The 15,066-nt window shown below is 53.1% G+C and overlaps 5 protein-coding genes across 5 annotated transcripts; 4 read left to right on the top strand and 1 right to left on the bottom strand.

The window, feature by feature from the left end:
* Positions 1 to 1,246: 1,246 nt before the first annotated feature.
* Positions 1,247 to 1,772, bottom strand: CTAM01_10107 (uncharacterized protein; the record flags this gene model as incomplete). Its single annotated transcript, XM_060526123.1, has 2 exons — positions 1,247 to 1,554; positions 1,721 to 1,772. Coding segments are annotated over 2 exons (360 nt in total), but the record flags the coding sequence as incomplete, so codon positions are not given.
* A 1,054-nt stretch (positions 1,773 to 2,826) lies between these two features.
* Positions 2,827 to 3,288, top strand: CTAM01_10106 (uncharacterized protein; the record flags this gene model as incomplete). The annotated part of the gene is made up of 1 exon (XM_060526122.1): positions 2,827 to 3,288. The coding sequence occupies one exon, from the start codon at positions 2,827 to 2,829 to the stop codon at positions 3,286 to 3,288; it is 462 nt and encodes a 153-aa protein (XP_060379257.1).
* Positions 3,289 to 5,637: 2,349 nt separating this feature from the next.
* CTAM01_10105 (benzoate 4-monooxygenase cytochrome P450) lies at positions 5,638 to 7,342 on the top strand (the record flags this gene model as incomplete). The annotated part of the gene is made up of 3 exons (XM_060526121.1): positions 5,638 to 6,620; positions 6,679 to 7,099; positions 7,151 to 7,342. 3 exons carry the CDS (start codon positions 5,638 to 5,640, stop codon positions 7,340 to 7,342), a joined length of 1,596 nt encoding a protein of 531 aa, XP_060379256.1.
* A 725-nt stretch (positions 7,343 to 8,067) lies between these two features.
* On the top strand, positions 8,068 to 9,467 carry CTAM01_10104 (uncharacterized protein; the record flags this gene model as incomplete). The annotated part of the gene is made up of 2 exons (XM_060526120.1): positions 8,068 to 8,330; positions 8,384 to 9,467. The coding sequence occupies 2 exons, from the start codon at positions 8,068 to 8,070 to the stop codon at positions 9,465 to 9,467; spliced, it is 1,347 nt and encodes a 448-aa protein (XP_060379255.1).
* Positions 9,468 to 10,540: 1,073 nt separating this feature from the next.
* Positions 10,541 to 14,816, top strand: CTAM01_10103 (RNA-directed RNA polymerase; the record flags this gene model as incomplete). Its single annotated transcript, XM_060526119.1, has 3 exons — positions 10,541 to 11,729; positions 11,816 to 12,592; positions 12,649 to 14,816. The coding sequence occupies 3 exons, from the start codon at positions 10,541 to 10,543 to the stop codon at positions 14,814 to 14,816; spliced, it is 4,134 nt and encodes a 1,377-aa protein (XP_060379254.1).
* Positions 14,817 to 15,066: the final 250 nt, after the last annotated feature.

The following is a 15,066-nucleotide window of genomic DNA, read 5'->3' as shown; positions in this document are numbered from 1 at the left end:
ACAGGCTGAGGATGAACGTGCAGTGAATGTTGCGAGCCTAGTGAAGTTGGAAACAACGCTCGATGGGTATTCGCACAACTCACAAGTACACTTACTTCGTACCGGTACTCCCAGCCCTCGACCTGGCCTGCTTCTGAGCATTTGCGCAAACAAGATAGTAGCCGGGTTGATCGAGACCCTGGCTTTGGCGTCTTGGGGCTAGCTCCCGGGGGCCCGCGTCCCGGTTCAAAGTGACAGAACTGGGGCAGAGCTGGGAGGAGCTGAGAGATGGCGCGGGGTGGCACCGTGGGAATCAGCCCATGAGCACAGAGCGAGATATGGACTGTTCCGACTTCTTTTTGTTTCTGTGCCACTTGTTTCGGTGTCCCTGACGACTAGACTGGTCGAGACTTGGAGCGTCCTATGTTGGCACGCAAATCAGGAACCAGCACGAGGTTGGTGTCTCAGAGACGAAGTGTCGTTCAACAACAGATGTTCTATTCCTGGGAACTAGCCTCTAGGTATTGTAGACTTGCGGGCACCGGGGAAAGGTTTCTGCAGGCATGGGGCGCTGCAATCTGCACGCTGCTTGAGCTTCTGTGGTGAACGGATATACCTGGTACCATCCTGCAAGTCGTCAATATTTCCTGATCTGCAGAGCCTATGTCTCGACATCTACGGCTTAGCATTGATAATGTCTGCCGTATCAGGTGGCTAGAAATACCCATCTCTCGCCCACCCGTCACGTTCATCAATCAGACCCAAGCCTATTTTAGCCGCCAAGCTTGTCCTGGTTCGTCGCAGCAAGCAGAGTGTTGAGAAGGGGGCCTGCAAGTCCGCAGGTCCGCAGTGATTCCGTGGGATACAAGGATGATTATGCAGCGGGTTTATCCCCCCTCCATCCCCATCTCCAGAGTCCAGGGTTCAAGGACATGCAAACCACTGCAGGCCTGCAAGGACTACAAGCGAGGTATTGCTAACCATTACCCAATGATCTAATGACCTTCCAAGACGCCTCAAAGATGTCTGGTGTTGCGTTCTGGTCTGAGAGAATCTATTAAAGCAATAAGATGGGCACATGGATGTCGAGCCCTCGTCCATAACAATGACATGCCGCTAAAATGGCCACATGCCAGGACAGTTGGAGAGATCACGCTTTCTAAGCTGACAGCTGAGTCGTCATCCTGGATAACTCCACCGGAGGCAATTTGCTTCCCTTGATTGTCCCACGTGGGAGGGGCCAGATACCGCTCCCGACACTATGGCCTCAATCTCCTCTCTCCGTCTCGATCTGCACTGCACCTTTCCCATGTGCCTCAATGGGAGGCAATGATGGCCAGGAATAATTAGCCCCTATCCCGGCAGATGCTGATTTAGCCCCCAAAAGAACGTGCACAATAGACTCGAGGGACGAGAAACCCAAGACATCAAGGTCTAGATCAACAACACCGGAGTGAACGAGATTGTTCATTCTCGACATAATCTCACAGGAACAGGTCTCCAAAGCCAAGCACGTAAGCACATAGACAACCAAACGGACTGCGTATTGTCTGCAACCGAGTCTGATAACACACCCTACAGTCTCAATAGTCAGTCAAATCAACCATATTATTAGCCTTTCCACCCCGTTAGCCCGCATCTGTTAAACACACTTTACAATCCCTCCCCAGGACGCTAGGCGCCTCCGGGCTAGGGAAAAATGCGACAAGCAGTCAGTCGAAAGCTTCGTGGTAGCACTTACCGGCTTGCACGGCAAGGTCCTTGGTTCTTCCCAGCTTAAGCCAAGCATCAAGTTTGGGCGAAACGCAAGATGACTCCACGCAATTCCCTCCCCTCCCCTCCCCTCTCCCCGTCCAACGTTCGCGCGCGGTGATCAAGCCAAAGGAGCCTCACAAACGGTGACAGAAACTTCAGAACCCTTCACAATCGACCTCAATTGGGGCCTAAGCCTTGGCAACCATGGGCTTCGATTAGATGGCATCGGAACGGAATGCCGCTTTCTGGACTTGGCTTGGCTCATGCGCCAGCCGCGCCTTTCCTCTTCAGCCTTTGCTAATGACAGTATCCCCGAGTTGCCCCCTTGCCTTGCGGCTTGGCAACCTTAGACATAGGCATTGCTGCGAGCATTCAGGAAGGGATGCGTCGCACCGTCGCCAAATCTTTCTTCTTGGCAGGCAGACAACGGCATCTCTATCGCCGCTCCACGCCCTTCTCACTCTAGGACTACTGCGTCAATGAGGCGAGGTATCGCCATCACGAGTGGGCATTTGAGGCTTGGCGCGCGCCCTCAGCCATCAGCCATCGAGATTGCCAAATGTCCCATTTTTTGCCCCTAGAACGTCCCAAGTTTGATTTGGAAAGATGTTCACGCCTCAGGGTTTCACGGGCTCGGGCTGTAACGTGGTTGTTGACTCGCAGAGAAACAGATTAGGAAACATGTGCCTATGCTATACAAAAGAAGCTACTGGAACTTCTTCTTGCGCATCAGACATGCAATGTAAACTTTCGGGCGGAACCCGAGTGTCGCGTAGTTCATCCTTCATAGTCCCATCCGAAGAGAGTCGAATCGCTGGGCAGACTCAAGGTCATCGTCAAGGTTTAGGGCAGAGATATTACCATGGCGAGAAGGTCCAGCCCCATCCTTTCCACATGATCGTATCATAACGACACCTCTCTGCTTCCTTTTTCTCTGATTATCAACAAGCCACAGAGAGGCTCTACGAATCGGTACCGTGGCCTGCCCTACGAGCTGAACCACCACTCCTCCTCCAACCCAACCCCAGATTTTAGGGCTCTCTGTTGGAAACCGTCCCTGCAGGGGGGGGCTTTTCAAAGAGACCGAACCGGATGAGAAGCCATACCCCTCCACGCCCTCTGACCTTTCCCTCCCTGGATGTTCTAACTATGGTGAGCTCAGTCAAACTTGGCTCTAGCAACTCCCTGCCGCTGGCGGAACGTTTCTGGGAGCATCCCGGGGCCCTTGGCAAGCCCTCGAAACTCAAGCCGCCTCGCTGGCGGGGCCGCATTTCTCGTCCGTCAAAGCTGGTAGCTCACAGACTCAAAGTCCACACTTTTTACACACAGAAAAATCAAGGTTCAGCCAGACCCCGGGTCTGGCCGCGGATCATCTCCCCTCCTGCTTCTTTGGATATCATGCTCTTGGCTGTGTCGGACAGCTCGGACGCCCGCTGTCGTCTTGGAGCGGGGGACCCTGCCTTCTTTTCTTCCCCTGCCCCTCCACGAATACCTATCTCGTCGTTCTTCAGACTCCATTGTCACTCGGCCCTCGGGGCGCCCCCCGACCATTGATAAATGACAGTAATGTTAACGGCTTCCCTCAACGTGGTCAATTATCTAAACCTCGGAAGAGGCCGCGGACGGTTCGTGATCATAAGCGAAGACAGATTGCAGTCCTAGCCTCATGGATATCCAAGCTACCCGGGCGAATCAGAGATGCTACCGCTGGACAGCCCTGACGACATAGCGTAGCAGTCTGGATAATTCGCATCGCAATATCCCAAGGGGGCTGGGCTGTGATAATGCTCTCGACCTGGCCATGAGATTCAGATCATTGAGATGCGGTGATAATTATTTCCGTACAACTTGTTCAGTATGGACTAATCCGAGTCGTCGCTGGACTAATCTGGCCCGTAACCACAACGTGACCACGGCTCCCAGACTTGGCATGAGGGGACACCTCTTTTTTTGTTCTCTGTCAAACCTCAGTTGACTCGAGTCGACTCAGAGACGTTTCGTTCGTACCTCTTCAAAAAACGAGCTGGCAAATCACAGCCGTTGGTGTCACAAGATTTCCAACACTAGCGAGTCAAGAAGCTCACAAAGGGCCATGCTTTCCCCCAAGAGAAGAGGGATCGATGATCGTGTTTCCGTAGCCCGTGGGTAGGTGGTTGGTCGAACGCCTAGACACCATGCTGGCGCCGGACGACAGGTCGCCCGTCGTATCCTCTCCCACGTTATCCGTAAAGCAAAGGCAAACGTCGTATTCTCTCTCTGTTTCCTCGGCAGGGAAAAGAACACGACCTGTGCTTCCAATGGGGAAGCCTGACTCGGGAAGTTCAGGCTTTGGCGAGTGCTCACAACGATCAACCCAACCTCCTTGTGGAAACCCATGCCTCAAGCAGAAAATGCCGTGACCTCCATAAGTCCCGTCCATAACGTCGTACGCCCGTTCCCCATCCCGAATCACCCCGCGAAAGTGAAGCTCGGGCTATCACCCGGCCGGTGATGCAGTGGGAGCCCGGTATCCCTCCGCGTCTACCTTCCCGCAGTTCCCGGTTGTGGATCTTTTTTGGTTCTTCTTCGTCCGCGGCTGTCTCGTCTCTGTCTACGATCCCGCTGCCAAGTACCCAATCCCGATTCGCAGTGTCCTCTTCTCGATCTTTGCCCCCCTGATTATCGATCAAAGAGAGGAATCCGAGCGTCTACGCAGGAGACAACGTAAGACAGGAGGGGTCCTGGCCATGATCCGTTGCCGAGAAGTTTTCGATCTGTCAAAACCTCTCCCCGTGATGAAGGGTGGGACCCATATGCTCCGCAATGCGGGCGCAGGGCGGACTCGGTAGTTGAGATTAGATCGAACTTGAGGCTCCGTCACCGCGTGTCCGCCGATCTGGGGAACTCGACTGCGTTCCAACGGTCACGGTAATAAAGGAAAAAATCGTCTATTTTTTTTCCCCTTGCAGAAGTAAACCCACAACCCGGTGTCTTGGGTTCGGCCCGTCTTTGATACTTTTGATGTTGGTGTCTTTCGGGCGGTTCTCTGATCTCTCGATAGGCACCAGTTAGTTCAGCGGAACTCTGGAGGTTCCATCTGAAGTTCGAATGGTCACTCCTGGCAGCTTCCAGGCATACTATCTTGCCCCTTTGCGTTCGTTGGTGGAAAGATTGCTGGCAACATCAGTTCCAGAATGACTACCATTCTAGCCACGCTGTCAACCTCGAGGCCGACGTGATATCAAAGTCTACCGGTGCTGCCGACTGATTCCAGAAATAACATCCTCTCCGGTCTGCAATAGATTCCTATAGTACCACAGGCTGACAGCATCACGCCCTCTCTCCTTGGAATCGTTCTCGCAAAAGTTGCACATCCGGCAGCGTGGACGTCTAATTCCGTAATTCCGTAGTCTATCTCTGGCTAAACTTCCCCAGGATGACCCGGTGACGAAAGCCACCTCCGCATCGCCCGCCCTCCCCGCATCACCACCTCCAGGCTCCCCGTGCTCGCAATGACCAATTCGCGTCGGCAGTTCTTTCATTGGCCGTTTAAGCTTTCCTCGGACGCCAGTTGTGTCGCCGACGTAATTTCGAGTTGCGAGAGAATGGTGATTTTCCAGCAGTCCTTCTAAAGTTTGGTGATGTCAGGTCTTTGGGTTTCGGAACGGGCTTGTAAGACGGATTTATGTACGAGATGGTTGACCGGGTTTGCGGTTTGCCTGGCGCAAATACCGTACATGGAGTACGAAGATAAGATATTTATGTCGTGCCATCCGTGACGTCCAACCTTGGCGTGAGTTGTTCATCAGAGGCCCGAGTCGTGATCTTGCTGCTCGAATTCGCGGTAAATTCGTAGAGGTTGATAACGCCTAGGTATCTCGATCGTGCCTATTCTAGCTTTGTCAGTCAAAGCCCCAGCCAACCATGGGCTCCCCAATAGACGCGTTAGACCCGAATGACACCAGTCACACTTACACCGAAGTTGCCGGGCTCTTCTTCCGAAAGTACTGGCCGATCCTGCTCCCTCTCGCTGTGTTATTCAACGTCTTCCGCACCCGCTACCTGTCTCCGCTCCGTCGATATCCCGGGCCGTTCATCGCCTCAACGACCCGTTTATGGAAAGTCCTATCTACCGCATCGCGACGTACACACCTCGACCACATAGCTCTGCACAGGAAATATGGCCCGGTCGTGCGTATTGCGCCGAACGAGGTCTCCATCGCCTCGCCCGAGGCAGCGCGACACGTTCTGAGCGCCGGCAAGCGGTTCTACAAGACGGCGTTCTACGGCGTCTTTCCACCACCGGAGAATCCTGACATCTTCACTGAGGTCAACGAGGACGCCCACGCGAGGAAGAAGAAGGTCGCCAACGTTCCGTATAGCATGGCGGCGATGCAGCAGCTAAGCCCCTTCATTGATGATACCGTCGACCTGCTGGTTACTAAACTCGCCGGGTTCACGTCGCGGCCTATGGAGTACAAGGCTGACAAGTATGTTGATCTCGGGGCGTGGTTGCACTACTTTGCATTTGACGTGCTTGGAGAGGTGGCTTTCTCCCGAAGCTTCGGTTTCCTGGCGGAGGGCAAAGACGTGGAGGATGCCATCGCCACTATTGACCGCTCACAGGCGTACAATGGGATTGTCGGTCAGGTTCCGTGGGTTGACTTGCTTTTGCGGCGGAACCCTTTGTGGAAGCTATTCCCAACGTTGAATACGAAGAATGCGCCCATCACTCGGATTGCCTTGAGTGAGATGGAGAGAAGACGGCCTTTTGATAAGGAGAGCGAGGGCAAGCTGAGGAATGATGACGGGAGGCAAGATCTCCTAGCGAGTTTGATCAAGGGACACTTGAAGGACACTGAGAAATTTACCGAAGGTGACGTCTTTGCTGTTGCCCACGGCGCGATGTAAGTTTGATCAACGCATGAGAGTAGCCGATGCCTTGGACTGACGAACTTATAATAGCTTCGCTGGATCAGACTCGACAGCTTCGACCATGCAATCACTCTTCTGGCACATCCTTTCGGCGCCACACATTCACACAAGAATGGTTGCTGAAATCGAAGATGCCGTCAAATCCGGGTCGATGCCTCCAACTGGCAACATCTCATGGAAAGAAGCCCAAGAGCTGCCGTACTTTCAAGCATGCCTGAAAGAGGCTATGCGCGTGCGGCCAGCAGTAGGACTCAACATCAGCCGCGTGGTTCCACCAGAAGGAGCCGAACTCGACGGCCGATTCTTCCCCGGTGGGACGCAGGTGGCTGTCAACGGCTGGGTCTTGCACCGCGATAAGCGCACTTTCGGCGAAGATGCGGATGATTATCGCCCTGAGCGGTGGCTGGTAGATGTTGAAGAAGCAAAGAAGATGAAGCGATACATGTTCCAAGTGAGTAGACCAAGCTATTCTGGCGCTATTGAAGCTAACGATGATGTCCAGTTCGGTGGTGGAAGCCATGTTTGTATCGGCCGGAACCTAGCTCTGTTAGAAATCAACAAGGTCGTGCCGCGTCTCTTCAGAGACTTCAAGTTCGAGTTGGCGCATCCTGGCCGGCCGTTGAGAGCAAGTGCTACGTTCTTTGTTGTACAAGATGGCCTGGAGGTATTGATTGAGCGACGGGAATTGGCCTAGACACCTGTCCATGGTGCGAACATGCCAGTGTACCTGAGCAGAATGACTGTGCAGTAAGACTTTCGTAGCACTGCGACTGAATGAAGTTGATAATGTGTATCAACCCGACTGTGCTGTTTAAATACTGAGAGACTTTGGGGACATCGTAGATACTACTAGGCCGAACCTGACCACCTTACTGGAAGCGTCCGTAGGAGAATGGCTCAGACAAGTGACAACGAAGGCCGTCGTTGAATTCTGATCTCCCCCGACTTCCGGCCCGGGGGAGTGGTCGCCGCCTCATCTCTGCATACAACGTCGGACAAAGCCCGACGCTTAGCTGCCACATCGGAGCGAAACATGCCACTCGCGTGTCTTCATTGTGGGCTGGGATGATGCGAGACCAGGCTAAATCACCGGATTGGCTACGGAGAAAATCCTTATTCTGCAAGCTCTTAATCGACAATCCAGTGTGCCAGTCAAACACGACCGACTGCGGAATCGCGGTGTTGCTGCGGGGTGTCAGATGCGGTATCACCATCGCGGCGGGATATGGCGTCACGCCGGGCTCGGCCCCGACCCCACCGAGGCTGTCGTTATCTCCAACCCGGAGCCGTGGGCGGCCAACTATCGGGGAACTTGGGTGTTTTGATAAAAGTGCTTGCATGACCCGGTTCCTGCAGCTCTGATGTGCAGGTGAAGCGTTTTGTAACTTTGAACTCTATTTGAGAACTCGAAACGACGAAATGGGGAGCACAAGCCGGCCACAGCAGCTTCAAGTTGCCATCATCGGCGCAGGTATCGCCGGTTTGACAGCTGCGATCGCGTTGAAAGAACACCCATGCATCAACGTTCAGATATATGATAAGGCGACAGAGCTTCGAGAAGTCGGCGCTTCTATTGCTCTGGGCCCGAATGGCCTGCGTACGTTGGAGAAGCTGGGTGTTCACAATGCTCTCGACGATTCGATTGCTTTCCGCAACAAGTCGGGTTATCCGATGATCTACCGGTGAGTGCGCCAATGATACATGGTGTGAGGAACGACCCTGATCACAGAATTAGCCATTACAAGACCGGCGAGATCGTCTCGGTAGATGAGCACCACGGAAGCGTGGAGGCCCGCCATAAGACGGCAAGATTCCACCGTCCGCATCTGCAGCAGGCTTTGCTCAAGCACATCGACCCTGCCCACATTCACCTCAAAAAGGCCTTCAAAAACATCGAGAATGAAGAGTCAACAGGCAGGCTGAGGATCACATTTGTTGATGGCACCGCCGTCACGGCAGACATCCTCCTCGGCGCGGACGGCATCCACTCTGGAGTGCGGAGCTTCTACGTCCCGTCATCTCGGTCAAAGTGGACCGGTTGGACAGCATTCCGTGCGGTGTATCCCGTTTTCCATCTGTCTCACATCCCCGATATTCCAGACGAGGCGGAGCACTGGTGGGGGATCGATCGGACGTGGTTCATGTCGAAGCTTGGCAAAGATCTGTTCTGCATCGTCGCGTCTCACCAAAGCGACCCTGACGCCCCGGATGCCCTGTATAAAGATACGGTGTGGAATACTGGCAGCGACATCAACTTGCTCAAGAAGCACTACAGCGAGTGGCACCGTCTGGTGCGCGAAATCATCGAGGCGACGCCTGCGGATTCATTGAAGGTGTATCCCAACGCTTCTGCCCACGGGCTAGAGAGCTGGGTTCTGGGCCAGGATAGAGTGACATTCGCTGGCGATGCGGCGCATGCCCATGGTGGAGCTTTCGCTGCGGGGGGGAGTCTCGCGATTGACGACGCCTGGGCTTTTGCGGCATCGATCCAGCACGTGTTTCCACCTTCAGCTACGGAGCTTCCGTCGGCAGCAGACATTGCGAAAGCGCTGAAGTTGTATGAGAAGACCCGAAAATCACACACGGATAGAGTGCTTGATACAGTCCATTCGACGAATAAGAAGAAGGTCGAAAGGCTGGCTGTGGTGGAGAACGATGATGGCTTGCGGGAGAGGATGAAGAATCGGGTCGAGCCTGTTTGGATCCATGAACATGATGTCGAATCGGTATTCAGGCAGGTTTTGGCGCAGGAAAAAAGCCTTGAAGTTTCAGGAGCGACATCGAATCCGTCAGAAGTACAGATAGAAAGCCGCCTTTAGATACCGAACATGGTGCTCCGAAGTTGAGAAATCTTGGTGGCTCTTGTGAGAGAATCTCCCAAGAAACCCCCTAGAAGTGGCAGCAATGATGGTGGTATATCCGCCCTCGGCCATACTATGTGGATGCTTTCGAAATGCTATAGCAACGAGTAGGTCACCTATTTGACAAAGATCTGATCATCTGCCGTGTATCACACTTCGTCAGCACTGCTCGAATCACGCCTGAATACTCATGGGGGATAATTGCAGTTTCCCAAGCCCCGTGCTGATATTACAATCGTAGGAAGCTGCACTAAACGGGAGACAATGGTTTCGAGTAGATGGAGCGGTCCTTTGTAACCCTAGTCAAGATGCTCTTTGGTGTTGTTTGGTGTTGGTTGGTGTTGGTTTGCGAGCAGCGGCAGGGAAGGGAGCTGTAGGTACGTCCCTGCGCCAGTCCCATTAGATCCCGCTGGTGGTCTGTGCTGACTCACACTTCGCGGCTCCACTCTGACAGGGGTGATTGGCCAATATCGTGGCCGTTTTCTGACTATTCCGGGCTAAGCGCCGGTCCCTAGTTGTCCCTGCTTCTCGTCCAATCATTGAGCTCGTACGGGTCCTTTCTGCGCTCCTTCCCGTCTTGCAGTGTGATGCAAGTACCTTCGTACCTTCGCATCTCTCCCTTCCTCACTGAGACCTGCGAGCTGCGAGCTGCGACATCCCAGCGATCCTCATCCTCAGCCGCTCTTCCTTCTCCTCCCAAGGACGACGCCGGGAGGCTGCATTCCAGTACGAAGTGTTTGCTTCTTTCTCCCCTCTTTCGACCCTTGTTGTGTGGCTGCTGCGCCCGTTCTCTCGCTCGCGACCTTCCTTCCTCACCGACCGTTTACCCCGCCGAGCGGTTGCGACCAACGCGCAGAATGCCTTCTTAGTACTTCAACTTCTTCCCCGACGTGCAAATACCAACATGGCACAACATTGCTTCTACGCAATGCTTCTTTGATAACTGGCAATACGAAGCGATAGGCTATGAGGCCGAATCTATGCCGTCTGTTCACTCTACACACCAGTAGGCATGCTCTCAAAGCTTAGACATGGACTTGGATTCTGACTTCCCTCTCCGCTCAAAGCTCCTCGATTCGATCATGGCACCGCACACGAAGACCGCTCAGTCAGCTCCGAGAACCCCGAAGAAACCTACACAAACCGACCCAGTCAGAGATGTCATCGACAAGCTCAATCGAGAATACAACCTCGCCATCGAGATACCCGATGTGACACTTACACCGTCGTCGACCCGGCAGCGCGCCAAGCAAGACACCGCTTTTGCCCGCAGCGAAAAGATTGTTCGTGGCATCCGATTCCATTGCTTCCAAAGCAACTTGCTGGACAGGATTCTCGATTCCTTTCACATGGAAGCTAGAGCTGCTAGTGAGAAGTGGATCCGGTTTGATGATGCCGAACCTGGAGGGGCTCTCAAGGCTGAATCACCTGGCCAATTATTACAGTTGCAGGTACTTCTCGACGACATTTTGGATAATGCCTATGCTCAGATCAAGGCACACAAATTGACTCGGAATCACACCGGACCAGCAGTCTTCGCCTCGACTGAATCAAGCAAGTCAAAGAGGAGATCCGAAATAGACAGCAAAGCCGAATCACCCAAGAGAGCCAGGGGAAGTCCCCTACGGGGAGAGGAGAGAGAAGGTGTGATTTCCAATGCTCTGGACAAAGTTCCAAGCCGTTCTCGATCAGCAATACCCGAAGCTATGCCGGCTCAGTTCATTAGGGAGGCCCCGAGGATGAACAAATCTTTCGATACATCCCTCTATACTTCGACTTCGATGCGCCAAAGCGTGTACGGGACTGTTTCCCGCACGACATCTGCGAGCACTAGTCGGACGTCACTCTTTTCCAAGGCCGATGATCGACTACCGGGCAGCCAAGAGACAGTCCTAGTTCCACTTGAGGAAGAAGAGATGCGCCGCGAGTTTCTGGATCAAGCACCAACTTCCTCACAGTCGCAGGACCTTTTCCCGGCATCTTCCGGTCATCTCGATGCACTGAACATCTCCTTCACAGAACACGAAGTAGAATCCGCAAAGAAGAGGTCTAGAACACCAGCAGATCTCAGTCGCGAACCACTCGGCAGCCCTTCTAAGAAACCAACCGTCTATTCAGAGATGCTTGGTCTTCAAGATCCATCCTTGTGCGAGCCCGTCTCCACTCCCCTCAAACGATCTGAGCCGGTTGATCTCCGATCCCGTCTTGACGCTTCGTGGCGTAAGTTTTTCCACTAATGGACGTTGAGGCAGCCGCATGACTATTGATACGGTTGTGAATAGATGAAGTGCTGACCTTTTTGCCAGCCAGATTTCCTCGATGGCTCAACCGCGCGCCGTTTGCTGTCGCATGGGAAATGACGCGCATCGCAGTGCACTGTGGAGTCGACCTTGGAGAAGTGATGATGGACTATGACGAATCGTGGATCAACTATAGCCAACTGTGGAAGGCTCTCTTAGCCCACCCCGATTTCGCTGGCAAATCGTTTCCTGAGCGTCCCAGTACCGACGCCTGGACTGCTGCCATGTCTGGCTTTAACACGGTCCGAGGACAGCACGTAGTCTTTTCGGCTCGTTTTGATCAAGTTCCTCGGGCGAAGAAAAAGGGCCCCATGTTCTCACTGTCAATGCAGCCCATCGCCTTAGATCAGGGCTGTCGTCTGCACCGCCATTTCGGTTCCGACCGGTTTCTCGAAATCTTGATCCCAAATCCCAAAGGGTGGCATGAACCCATCAAAGAGCCCGAAGTGTCACAAGAGGTCGTCCATTGGTTCTCCTCAAAGCGGCATTACCTCGCAGGCAGGCAGTGGCGGGCATTCTTCTCCAGAGATGCCGGATACAAGACGCCACAGAAAAACCTGAACATGGGCCCTGAGCCAAAGCCCGTCTATCAAGACAGAATCAGTCTCTTCGCCGAGAACGGCAACAACTTCCATGTAGCTCTCCCTCTTGGGAAATCTTCTCATGACAACCCTCGGGAGTTTAGGGTCAAGCTCAGCACTGGAGAGATGCTTGCCTGGCTTCTTCAATTTGAGCACAACAAGGAACAGCCATTTCTCAAGTTATTCTCCCGTATCCAGCTTGGTGAGAGAGGGACATACAAGTCTGCAGTCTGGAACGTCTACTGATCCGCTTCACAGGATTGAGCAAAACGACGCCAGTGGTCGTTCTCGAGCCCAACCAAATACGTCACCGGTCAAAGGACATGCGCTCGCCCACCGACATGGTCATGAACGACGGAATCGGCCTCATGTCTCGCGCACTTGCCCGGAAAGTCAGAGATGTTCTCGGACTAAGTGATGTTCCGTCTGCTGTTCAGGGTCGCTTTGGTTCTGCCAAGGGTATGTGGATGATCGACGTCCTTGGTGACGACGATAGCCTGTGGATAGAGACGTGGCCATCTCAACGGAAGTGGAATTGTGACTATGATGATCCAGAGCATCGCACGCTCGAAATTAGTGCTCATTCAATGGAGCCACGATCTGCTAGCCTCAACGTCCAGTTCCTTCCAGTCCTCGAAGATCGAGCCAAAGACAGAGAAGCGATGAAAATAACCATTAGCAAAATCCTCGAAGACGAACTTTGTCGTGCGCTAGAGGAGCAAAAGCACGCGATGAAATATCCCTTGGAGTTCCGCAAATGGATCGTTGAAAATTCTTCCACGAGAAAGCAGCGCCTTACCTTTGGACGGGTGCCTTTCTTGGCTGGTCTTCCGGAGTCACCAGAAGAACGCATGAACTTCCTTCTGGATGGTGGATTCGAGCCAATGAAGCAGAAATACCTTCAAGAGATTGCCTGGACGCTAAGGCGAAACAAGTGCGAAAATCTATTGAAGAAGATGAGCATCAAGGTGCCCAACTCGGCGTACTTCTTCATGGTGGCTGACGCGTGGAACATACTCGAAGAGGGCGAAGTGCACGTGGGCTTTTCGTCGAAATTCCAGACCGAGACCTTTTCGGACTCCATGCTCCATGGTTGCGACGTTCTCGTGGCTCGTTCTCCAGTACACTTTGTGAGCGATGTTCAGAGGGTGAAGGCTGTATTCAAACCGGAGCTACATGCTCTCAAAGATGTCGTTGTTTTCTCAGCTAAAGGGAACGTCCCTCTAGCGGACAAACTGTCAGGTGGTGACTATGACGGCGACAAGGCATGGGTCTGCTGGGAGCAAGCAATTGTGTCAAACTTCGAAAATGCAGAGGTATCGCCAAGCCCCGACTTGTCAAGCTACTTGAGGAAAGACAAAACAACTTTTGGGGACCTTGTTGAAGAGCAGGGCGAAAAAGCTATATCGGAAATGATCAACCGCAGCATTGCCTTCAGCATGAAGCCTAGCTTCTTGGGTATTGCAACCGCCTACAAGGAGAGACTTTGTTACCATCTAAACTGTGTGAACAACACTTACGCCCTCTGGTTGAGCGCCCTCCTTGGCAACCTTGTTGACCAGGCCAAACATGGCTTTGACTTTACGACGGAAGATTGGCATAGGTTCTGCCAAGAGCGGCTCGACAGTCACCGATTTAACGGGTTGCCAGAGCCCGCTTACAAGTCTGAGAGTTGGTCGCATTCTGGGACACCAGTCCACATAATTGATATTTTAAGGTTCGTGGTGGCGAAGCCAGCCATTGAAAAGGAGCTGGCAAAGTTCCACAAGTCAATGTCCACGAGGTCGAACGAATTTGGGTATGAGCTGCGATCTCTTCGCTCGACCAAAGCTAGCGAAGACGAGCTTATAGCGGAACTGTGGGATCCTGACCTTGCCAAGCTTCACGAAGAATTTGGGAAACTTGCAACGGAGAACTTGGTGTTGAAGAAGATTTTGCGAAATCTCAAGACCGACTTGGAAGGTGCTGAGAAGAGTTGGAGCAAAAAGGTTGGCTCGAGCAAAGACAAGGATAACACGAACCGCGCCATACTCGAAGTATATGAAGAATGGCGCTCGATTCGACCCCGTCCAGATGGTGCGCTTGAGCCACTGACCGACGCTTTACTGAGGCAGACGTACGCGAGCGAGGACCACACCACTTGGGCTTTACTGCGTGGCAGTACAACATTCAAGATGTTTTACAACCGCAAAACAACGTTTGCTTGGCGGATGGCGGGCATTCAACTGCAGTTCATCAAGGCAATGGCTACAGCAGGGCCTGACAGAGTCCTTGTCCCTGTGGTCCCGAGCATGTATGCGGCCCTCAAGCCGGACGGCAAGTTCATCACCCAGGCCACCTCAAAATTGAGGGATGAAGGGTCCGAGTATCCAGGTCTCGACTCTGACGGCGAGAATGACTGGGATGGGTCAGAGGGCGAGGAATGACGACCTCCCGTTGCACCTACGATGTCTTTTCACAAGGAAAATCCACGGTCCGACCACCTAGATGCTCAACTTTCTGACTACAGTTTTGCTTCTTCCCAAAGCATGACTTGGGATCAGAAAGAATTGGAGCTTGGAACGAAAGAACTCAACGGAGCTATGATATGGAACGAAAGAAATGCGATTTGGAATTGGCTTCGAAGCGGTTCTGCGGATACCCTTTGTACTTACGTTGGAGCTTTTCGTACACTTA

The sequence above is a fragment of the Colletotrichum tamarilloi genome, assembly GCF_030869305.1.
Source record: "Colletotrichum tamarilloi strain Tom-12 chromosome Unknown Scaffold_44.1, whole genome shotgun sequence".
NCBI lineage: Eukaryota > Fungi > Ascomycota > Sordariomycetes > Glomerellales > Glomerellaceae > Colletotrichum > Colletotrichum tamarilloi.
Note: the sequence above shows the minus strand (reverse complement) of the source record. Positions and strands in the feature narration are given on the sequence as shown.